At 56.1% G+C, this 10,470-nt stretch overlaps 1 protein-coding gene across 2 annotated transcripts; it reads left to right on the top strand.

Annotated features, from left to right (window-relative positions):
• Nucleotides 1–384: 384 nt before the first annotated feature.
• On the top strand, nucleotides 385–2,527 carry UBC (ubiquitin C). 2 transcript variants are annotated; one of them, XM_040987138.1, is made up of 2 exons: nucleotides 385–1,309; nucleotides 1,538–2,527. In XM_040987138.1, exons 1-2 carry the CDS (start codon nucleotides 403–405, stop codon nucleotides 2,458–2,460), a joined length of 1,830 nt encoding a protein of 609 aa, XP_040843072.1. In that variant the 5' UTR covers nucleotides 385–402; the 3' UTR covers nucleotides 2,461–2,527. The 2 variants fall into 2 exon arrangements, with proteins under 2 accessions (XP_040843072.1, XP_040843071.1); XM_040987137.1 differs by having other exon boundaries at nucleotides 385–2,527.
• Nucleotides 2,528–10,470: the final 7,943 nt, after the last annotated feature.

Below are 10,470 nucleotides of genomic sequence, written 5' to 3'. Positions count from 1 at the left end.
GGGTGCTTTCTGAGCTCTGCCCCATCCGGGTGGGGCCGCGTACCGACGCCGTGACGCCACAGGGTGCGGGCTCATAATGCGGGGCGTGGCCGCCGGGCGCAGTGGACTTGGCCTTCCTCAGCGGCGAGCGTCAGCGTTAGGGCCTCGGGTAAATCACGCGGCGTGACAGGAACCGCGGTCGGAAAGGAGGGGCGCACGGAGCTTCGGAGTTGATTTTGGTCAGATTTTCCTCCCTAGGTTGGAAGTTAGGGTTGTGACTTAATCTATATTGGGTGGAAATTTTCAGGCAAGTTTTATTACTTATTTAGACTTTTTTAATACATGCCATGTAACCAATAACTATGCTAGGAGATTGTTGGCAAGAATTTGAGCACTTTAAATTTTGTTTGGTTGTAACAGACAATGCAGATCTTCGTGAAGACCCTGACCGGCAAGACCATCACCCTGGAGGTGGAGCCCAGTGACACCATCGAGAACGTCAAGGCCAAGATCCAGGATAAGGAAGGCATCCCTCCCGACCAGCAGAGGCTGATCTTTGCAGGCAAGCAGCTGGAAGATGGCCGCACCCTGTCTGACTACAACATCCAGAAGGAGTCCACCCTGCACCTGGTCCTGCGCCTGCGAGGTGGCATGCAGATCTTCGTGAAGACCCTGACCGGCAAGACCATCACCCTGGAGGTGGAGCCCAGTGACACCATCGAGAACGTCAAGGCCAAGATCCAGGATAAGGAAGGCATCCCTCCCGACCAGCAGAGGCTGATCTTTGCAGGCAAGCAGCTGGAAGATGGCCGCACCCTGTCTGACTACAACATCCAGAAGGAGTCCACCCTGCACCTGGTCCTGCGCCTGCGAGGTGGCATGCAGATCTTCGTGAAGACCCTGACCGGCAAGACCATCACCCTGGAGGTGGAGCCCAGTGACACCATCGAGAACGTCAAGGCCAAGATCCAGGATAAGGAAGGCATCCCTCCCGACCAGCAGAGGCTGATCTTTGCAGGCAAGCAGCTGGAAGATGGCCGCACCCTGTCTGACTACAACATCCAGAAGGAGTCCACCCTGCACCTGGTCCTGCGCCTGCGAGGTGGCATGCAGATCTTCGTGAAGACCCTGACCGGCAAGACCATCACCCTGGAGGTGGAGCCCAGTGACACCATTGAGAACGTCAAGGCCAAGATCCAGGATAAGGAAGGCATCCCTCCCGACCAGCAGAGGCTGATCTTTGCAGGCAAGCAGCTGGAAGATGGCCGCACCCTGTCTGACTACAACATCCAGAAGGAGTCCACCCTGCACCTGGTCCTGCGCCTGCGAGGTGGCATGCAGATCTTCGTGAAGACCCTGACCGGCAAGACCATCACCCTGGAGGTGGAGCCCAGTGACACCATCGAGAACGTCAAGGCCAAGATCCAGGATAAGGAAGGCATCCCTCCCGACCAGCAGAGGCTGATCTTTGCAGGCAAGCAGCTGGAAGATGGCCGCACCCTGTCTGACTACAACATCCAGAAGGAGTCCACCCTGCACCTGGTCCTGCGCCTGCGAGGTGGCATGCAGATCTTCGTGAAGACCCTGACCGGCAAGACCATCACCCTGGAGGTGGAGCCCAGTGACACCATCGAGAACGTCAAGGCCAAGATCCAGGATAAGGAAGGCATCCCTCCCGACCAGCAGAGGCTGATCTTTGCAGGCAAGCAGCTGGAAGATGGCCGCACCCTGTCTGACTACAACATCCAGAAGGAGTCCACCCTGCACCTGGTCCTGCGCCTGCGAGGTGGCATGCAGATCTTCGTGAAGACCCTGACCGGCAAGACCATCACCCTGGAGGTGGAGCCCAGTGACACCATCGAGAACGTCAAGGCCAAGATCCAGGATAAGGAAGGCATCCCTCCCGACCAGCAGAGGCTGATCTTTGCAGGCAAGCAGCTGGAAGATGGCCGCACCCTGTCTGACTACAACATCCAGAAGGAGTCCACCCTGCACCTGGTCCTGCGCCTGCGAGGTGGCATGCAGATCTTCGTGAAGACCCTGACCGGCAAGACCATCACCCTGGAGGTGGAGCCCAGTGACACCATCGAGAACGTCAAGGCCAAGATCCAGGATAAGGAAGGCATCCCTCCCGACCAGCAGAGGCTGATCTTTGCAGGCAAGCAGCTGGAAGATGGCCGCACCCTGTCTGACTACAACATCCAGAAGGAGTCCACCCTGCACCTGGTCCTGCGCCTGCGAGGTGGCATGCAGATCTTCGTGAAGACCCTGACCGGCAAGACCATCACCCTGGAGGTGGAGCCCAGTGACACCATCGAGAACGTCAAGGCCAAGATCCAGGATAAGGAAGGCATCCCTCCCGACCAGCAGAGGCTGATCTTTGCAGGCAAGCAGCTGGAAGATGGCCGCACCCTGTCTGACTACAACATCCAGAAGGAGTCCACCCTGCACCTGGTCCTGCGCCTACGGGGTGGTGTCTAAGTTCTCCCCCTCAGCTTTCAGCACATTTCATCACACTTTTCTTTCAATAAAGTTCTTGCATTCCCAAGTAGTGTGGTTTATTTTACTGTACGGTTTTGTTTTTACTGATAGGCTTAGAATAGGTTATTTGGTAGATAAGAGGAGACATCTGCTTGGGTAAATGAAGTGTGTGAAATCTGCATTCTTTGTTCTCAGAAAGTACAACTTTATCAGGAAATTTTGCGTGTGTGCACAGAAGTTCGTGGGTTGCTTGAGAGACTGTTTTGCTAGTGGCAGCATGTTTTCAGATACTGGGAGAAGCACTTGGCGGTAGTGTGGAAGTAGGTTTACCTACGGAACCATCAACTGATGCTACAATCACGTGGTGAGCTGTACCCTGGCCTGCCTGTGCTCCGGGGGCTGCTCCCTTCGGGATGAGTGCACTGCGGGGGAAGTCGTCTGGGGCTGGGTGGACCCGGGGCCCATTGAGTGAGTGGTGGATGGGATTGGGGAGGAGTGCGACCCTGGGCTTGGGGTTTAAACTTCCTGCGCGCTGCCAGCTGCTGGTGAACCTCAGGCCAGGTTGTCTTTATGCTCGGATCCCGGACTCCAGCCATCACAATCTGTCCCCAGGTGGCCAGTGTGCCATTTGGCACCAGGCTAACACCAGTCCATGCAAAAGCTAAGGCTCAGGGCTTGTCCAGCAGGATCACATCCTATTACCTCATATGATGGATCAGGAGATGGGTCACATTAGGCAGGGCCATTACATTAACTAGCCCTCGAGAACCCTATCTGGGGGTCGATTCTGTTAGGTATGTGTTGGCCAAACTCTGTGGAAAATAGCCCCACTGGTTAGCTCAAGAGTTGGGGTGGTGATGGGTTAAGCTAGGTATGACCAAGGAGCCTGCCATCACTCACAGGTAAAGGAACTGACAAGTCTGGACTGGTCAGGGCAGCAGCGCCCAAATGTGCATCCTGAATAGGGTGTGGGGTGGGCCGGGTTGCAACATTGACCAGCTCATGGAAGGCCAGACTTCGCCGGAACCTGGCCTAAAATCCACTGGCATGTATGGGAACCGGGTCTGGGAGTGGATCAAGTGGAGGAACTTGGGAAAGTCCCCTGGCAAGTCATAGCTCCCGCTGGCGAACATGTGGTCCAGACCTGGGGGTTGGACAAGCTGGACAAAGTAGCTCCAACAGCTGGGTAATGTGTCAGTTGGTAATGGAATGGGGTGTACCGGGCAGCACTGAGCAAACCTTAGCCCACAAGCGGAACTAGAAACCAGGATGGAGCACAGGTCATGCCGAAGTAGGCTCTTGCACCTACTGGTCTGCGTGAGCCAGCGAAACTAGAGACCAGGAGGGAGCAGAAGTGTCTTAAGGCAGAGGTCTGGACAGGTGAGGGGTTGAGTCAGAGCAACCACTGGCATGCGGTTGATCTATGGTTGGGAACAGGCCCAGTTGGGGAGCTAAGGGGACCCCTAGCTTGGTGGAGGTCCCCACCAAGGAGCACAGGGCTGGAATGGGGGCTGCATTCTGATTAGGAAATGGTTGTAGTCTTCTTTGGCACAAGTGTGGACGGGGACTGGACGCATCAGGCCGGGCCAGACTCCAACACTATCTGGTTTCCTGGAGGACCAGGGTAGATGTAGGATGGACTAGGCAAGGTCTCAACCCCTACTGAGCCATGTGTGAGCCGTATGTGGGTATGGACGAGCCAAGGCTGGGCTGAAACATCCAGCAGCAAGGACCAGTTTGGGTTGAAGGCCAGTCAGGAAAAGCCACTGTTTCTGCTAGGACAGGAGTTGAACTGAATAGGGCTGGCTCATGGACCACATGGTATGCGCAAAATCTGGCATTGGGAGAGGTTCTGATGGAGGAGCCTGGGCAACTCCTCTGGCAGGACACAGACCCTGCAGGTAAGCGCAAGAAGCATGATAGGAAACAGCCCAGAAGAGGCCATGGAAAGTTTCCCACTGGCATACATTTGGCATGGGTCGGGGACAGACCAGGCTGAATCAGTTCACGTCATCCACTGGCAAATCTGAGCACCAGAACAGAGTGTGTGGGTCGAGCAAGGTTCGGTCGCAACAAAGACTAGTGTACACTACGGAATGCCAAGGTGAGGCTGCCTGTACCGGATGTGACCGTAGCACCCAACCAGGACACCTGAGAACCAGGAAGGGAGGGGGTGGAGCCAGCAGGAGGAATATGGGGGTGCTCCCTTGCTGGACAGCTACTCCCACTGGAGAGCATGAGCTGGGATGGGGGCAGACCAGACTAAGCAGGGCTACAACACCTGTGTGCCTCATGTGGCCTAGATCAGGGAAAAGCCAGGCTGGGCTGATTATTCCAACTGGTGCAAACAAAATTAGAGTGGGTGAGGATTGTTTGGGCTTTGCCACAGCATCAGCTGGCAGAAGCTGGCACTGGGGGCTATTCTGTCAAGTCAAACCACAGAACCACCTGGAGAGTGCATAATCCAGGAGTGAGACCTGGGAGGGAAATAGTGGGCTCCTCCCTTTTGGGTTACCACTCCCACGGGAAGGCACAAAAGCTAGGACGGGGGCTGGGGTGGCCAGACAGACACCCAACAACATATACGAGGGCTGAATAGTTGAGCTGGTTAGGTGGAACTAAGCTTTAATACACATTGACATGTATGACAGCCAAATGGGATGTGGGACAGACTGGACTAGTCTGCTGCACATACTGGCAAACCAGGGTAGAGGGCAGGCCTGTGGGGGTTATTGTGGGCCGCTCTGACTAGGCTGCAGCTCCCACTGGTTTATGTGAGGCCCGACTATGTGCTGGGCAGAGCCAGGCTGGATGTAACACCCACTGGTTCCAGTGGAAGTCGGGGCTGGAAGCAGAACCAACCCAGCAATTGCAACCACCAGCTGATGGGGGCGATGGACTGTGCTGGGCCCTGTACTTGCTAGAACACACAAGAATCTGTTCTGGGAATACCTCAAAGTTTCTTTTGGGATCTCCCCAATCGGAATGCTGGACTCAGAACCCTAACCAAGAAAAGACAGAAGACAGAACAAGTCAATCAACCACCTCAGCCATATGTTGGCAGCGAAATACTGGGCAAATGGAGACTCTATGATGGACTATGTCAATCAGTGGATTCTTCAATGACCTCATTGTGCTTGGAGTGGTGAGATTGGCAGTAATTTATAGCTGGTGAACTATCAAAACCACTTGAGCAAGTATCTCAGAGCATGCCCCACATCCAGGACCTGAGATGGGTGGGAGACTGTATGGGGCTTCTCCCTTAAAATCCCCCTTTATCTTAGATACATGAAGGAAACAATATGGAAATAATAGTCTCACCCGCTTTCCTATAGCCCTTGAACATTTTTAGCATAATTAACCATGTAAAGATTGTCAAAAATATAATTAAGAAAATGAAAAAATGAAAAAAAAAGACAAGTCAGTTGTGGATCAGGGGTAGTGGACATTGCTTGGGTTGGCAGCAGCTGCGTCCTGTGCTGGAATGAGGGTCTGACTGCAGCGAATCTGCCTGCCAAGTTCTTGGTAAGGTCAAGGATGCAGCGTGGGGCTGCAGTGTGTGTAGGGCTGCAGTGTGTGTGGGGCTGCAGTGTGCGTGGGGCTGCAGTGTGCGTGGGGCTGCAGTGTGCATGGGGCTGCAGTGTGCATGGGGCTGCAGTGTGTGGGGGGCTGCAGTGTGCGTGGGGCTGCAGTGTGTGTGGGGCTGCAGTGTGCGTGGGGCTGCAATGTGCGTGGGGCTGCAGTGTGCATGGGGCTGCAGTGTGTGGGGGGCTGCAGTGTGTGGGGGGCTGCAGTGTGCGTGGGGCTGCAGTGTGTGGGGGGCTGCAGTGTGCGTGGGGCTGCAGTGTGCGTGGGGCTGCAGTGTGCATGGGGCTGCAGTGTGTGTGGGGCTGCAGTGTGCGTGGGGCTGCAGTGTGCGTGGGGCTGCAGTGTGCGTGGGGCTGCAGTGTGTGTAGGGCTGCAGTGTGTGTGGGGCTGCAGTGTGCGTGGGGCTGCAGTGTGTGTGGGGCTGCAGTGTGTGTGGGGCTGCAGTGTGCGTGGGGCTGCAGTGTGTGTGGGGCTGCAGTGTGCGTGGGGCTGCAGTGTGCGTGCGGCTGCATTGTGCGTGGGGCTGCAGTGTGTGTGGGGCTGCAGTGTGCGTGCGGCTGCAGTGTGCGTGGGGCTGCAGTGTGCGTGGGGCTGCAGTGTGTGTAGGGCTGCAGTGTGTGTGGGGCTGCAGTGTGCGTGGGGCTGCAGTGTGTGTGGGGCTGCAGTGTGCGTGGGGCTGCAGTGTGTGGGGAGCTGCAGTGTGCGTGGGGCTGCAGTGTGTGGGGGGCTGCAGTGTGCGTGCGGCTGCAGTGTGTGGGGAGCTGCAGTGTGCGTGGGGCTGCGTGCGTGGGGCTGCAGTGTGTGGGGAGCTGCAGTGTGCGTGCGGCTGCAGTGTGCGTGGGGCTGCAGTGTGCGTGGGGCTGCAGTGTGCGTGGGGCTGCAGTGTGCGTGGGGCTGCAGTGTGCGGGGGGCTGCAGTGTGCGTGGGGCTGCAGTGTGCGTGGGGCTGCAGTGTGCGGGGGGCTGCAGTGTGCGGGGGGCTGCAGTGTGTGGGGGGCTGCAGTGTGCGTGCGGCTGCAGTGTGCGTGCGGCTGCAATGTGCGTGGGGCTGCAGTGTGCATGGGGCTGCAGTGTGTGGGGGCTGCAGTGTGCGTGCGGCTGCAGTGTGCGTGCGGCTGCAGTGTGCGTGCGGCCTTGGCACGCAGGTGTGGCGTCAGCTTCAGTGGCAGGCTTGTGCTGCGCCCGGCCCGGGTGCAGAGCCCGAGGACCATGTGATGACTTGGCAGTCTCTAATAGGGGAAAACATTGAAGTGATGACACCACAGAGAACAATGTTTCAGGCATTCGAAACTGAGGGTCGAAGTGTCCTGTCGAGGCTCGGAGGCTTCCGGATGTATCCTGAGTTGATGGGTGCAGCGTTTCCGTCCTGCAGTAAGTTGTGCAAGGACTGTGTGGAGAGCTGCCCCCAGGTCTCCCCAACACTTGGGCCATCGTTGCTTGGCAGGTGCGTTACCAGGAAACTGGATTGGGAGCAGAGCAGCCAGAACTCAACATATGGAATGACACCACCATTCACCCACCCACCCCCCCTTTTTTTTTTTTAAGGATTTATATTCATTGGAAAGGCAGTTATACAGAGAGGAAGATCTTCTGTCTGCTGAATCACAAAGTGGCCACGACGGCTGGAGCTGAGCTGAACTAAAGCCAGGAGCCAGGACCCTCTTCCAGGTCTCCCACGCGGGTGCAGGGGAGCTGGGTGGAAAGTGGAGCAGCCTGCAGATGCGCTATGGGATCCTTGTGCATGTAAGGTGGGATTGGCCACTAGGCTGTTCCCGCCCATAGTTTTTAGTCTGTTTTTGAACTGGCAATACTGTCATGCAACATATTACATAGAAAAATATTTTAAAGGGATTTGTTGGGCCCAGAGTGGTAGCCTAGCTGTGAGAGACCTTGTCTTGCCAGTTCTGGGATCCCGTATAGGTGCTGGTTCCCATCCAGCTCTCTGCTTGAGACCTGGGAAAGCAGTCAAGGACCAGGGCCTTGGGACCCTGCGCCTGCATGGGAGGCTGTTGTGGCCAACTGGGGAGTGGGTCAGTGGACAGAGCGTCTTCCTCTCTGTGTGTCTGATTTTACAATGTAAAAAAAAAAAAAAAGCTAAAAAAAACAAACAAACAGGATTTTATTGGGTTTCTCCCAAGCACTGGTTTGCATCCTGGCTGCTCCATTCTGGTTCCCTGCTTACGTGCCTGGGAAAAGCAGCTGATGGCCCAAGTGCCTGAGACCCTGTGCCCATCTGTGGAAGAAATTCCCAATCCTGGCGTAAAACATCTGGGGGAGTGAGGAGCATGTGGAAGGGCTCTCTCCCCCGATGCCCGCCACAGCTGGGTCAGCAGGACTGGGTGGAAAGCAGCTGCCAACAGGCTTATCTAGGAACTCCTAGGAGGGAGGCACGGACCTGAAGTGCTTGGCCCATCATGTTCTGCCTGCCAAACATGTCAACAGGAACCTGGATTGGAAGCCTGAAGCAACTGGGATTCCACTGGGATTCACTGGGATTCCAGTATGGAATGGAGGCATCCTACGGGCCAGCTTCACCTACTTAGGCACAGCGCGTGTCCTAAATCTCTGTCCCTGCTTGCTGTCTTTCTAACCCCAGACTCTTGCCTGGAACATGTCCTTTCAGACTATGCATATACAAGCAGTTGGCATTTGACACCAACCCCTTGGGGAATTTTAAAGATTTACTTTTATTGTGAAGTACGATATACAGAGAGAAGAGAGGGGAATGTCTTCCATCTGCTGGTTCACTCCCCAAGTGGCCGCAATGGCTGGAGCTGCGCCGATCCGAAGCCAGGAGCCAGGAGCCTCTTCCAGGTCTCCCACGTGGGTGCAGGGTCCCAAAGCTTCGGGTTGTCCTCAACTGGTTTTCCAGACCAGAAGCAGGGAGCTGGATGGGAAGCAGAGCTGCTGTGATTAGAACCGGTGTCCATATGGGATCCTGGCATGGGCAATGCAAGAACTTGGGTTCTTCCAGGTCTCCCTTGTGGGTGCAGGTGCCCAGCGGGTGGGCCATCTGTGACCGCTGGCCATGGGCAGGGAGCCCGATCAGAAGTGGAAGAGCAGGACTCAAACTGGCATCCACGGGAAATGCTGTTGGTGGAGGTGTAACCTCGATACACTAGGGTTAATATACATTTCCCCTTGGCACAAGGTAACAGCAGGTCTGTACCAACTTTTCCCACCACTTTATACTTTTTATAGTTCTGAAAGTTCTAACATTAGTCTGTACAGAAAAAGACAATAGTGTTATTTTCTCAGGAATGAAGAAAGCCACCAGGGCCATACTGTCCCTAGTGAACCCTTAGCCTCTTGAAAGCGGTGGGGACATACTGGGGACCACAGCGACACGGTGAGGAACCGGGGGCTTTGCAGCGACCATGGGCTCCTCTGCTTGGTTCCCGGACAGACCCGATGAGCTTCCTTGCTTCTCATGGTTAAGCTTTAAAAGTGCCCTGGGCCCGACGGGGTAGCCTAGCAGCTAAAATCTTCACCCTGCACATGCTGGGGATTCCATATGGGCATCAGTTCTAGTCCCGGCAGCCCCACTTCCCATCCAGCTACCTGCTTGTGGCCTGGGAAAGCAGTCGAGGACGGCCCAAGGCGTTGGGACTCTGTACCCCACGTGGGAGACCCAGAAGAGCTCCTGGCTCCTGGCTTCAGATGGACACAGCAGCGGCCGTTGTGGGTGTGAAGATCTTCCTCTCTGTCTCTCCTCTCTGTATCTGACTTTCCAACAACAGGAATAAGTGCCCTACATCTGACTTCACACTAAATACTGCTGGGGGTTCAGTTACATGGGTTTCGTTGTGACTCTTGGATAAGAGGAACCCGAAGCTTGGACTTGTGGAGGGCAGTGAGTGTGTGCGGGCGCGTCCGTGTGCGCATGTCTGTAATGTTTGGTCTCCTGTGCTCCCGCGTTCTCAGGCCTCACCCGGCCACAAGGGGGCGAGCGGGGCAGGCCGGCTCAGCCAGGAAGCCTGCAGCGCCCCCGAGCGGTTGTGCCTGTGCTTGGCCAAGCTTTGCCTCGCCGCCCTGTTGGGAGAGGCCCTTGGTCCACTCTGAAAGCGCATTCGCTGTCCTCTGGCTCAGCCTGGGCTGCTGCTCCCGCGGCCCCGTTGCCCGCTGCGGCTCATCAGCTCTGATTGTGCCAGACGCTCTCACTTCCCTCGTGCAGTGGCCGTGGTCCCCCCAGATGGCCCCTGCAGTGTGCCACCTTATCCTCGCATCGCTTCTGAAGGTGCTACCGTCACTCCCACCTCAACGCCTCAACAAATCAAATCCCATGCGATGTGCAGATCCAGTCCAGGGCTGGGAGCCGTCAGCTGCTCAGCGCGGAGTGGGGCCCGTGCACCAACAGTCAGACAAACCAGTGAGGTTTGCGTACTCAGGTTGAGAACGCCCAAGTCTTGCTGTCATGAAATAT

The sequence above is a fragment of the Ochotona curzoniae genome, unplaced genomic scaffold (genome assembly GCF_017591425.1).
Source record: "Ochotona curzoniae isolate NIBS_2020 unplaced genomic scaffold, NIBS_Ocur_1.0 contig_46, whole genome shotgun sequence".
Classification (NCBI taxonomy): domain Eukaryota; kingdom Metazoa; phylum Chordata; class Mammalia; order Lagomorpha; family Ochotonidae; genus Ochotona; species Ochotona curzoniae.
This window is presented reverse-complemented; position numbering and strand designations above follow the sequence as displayed.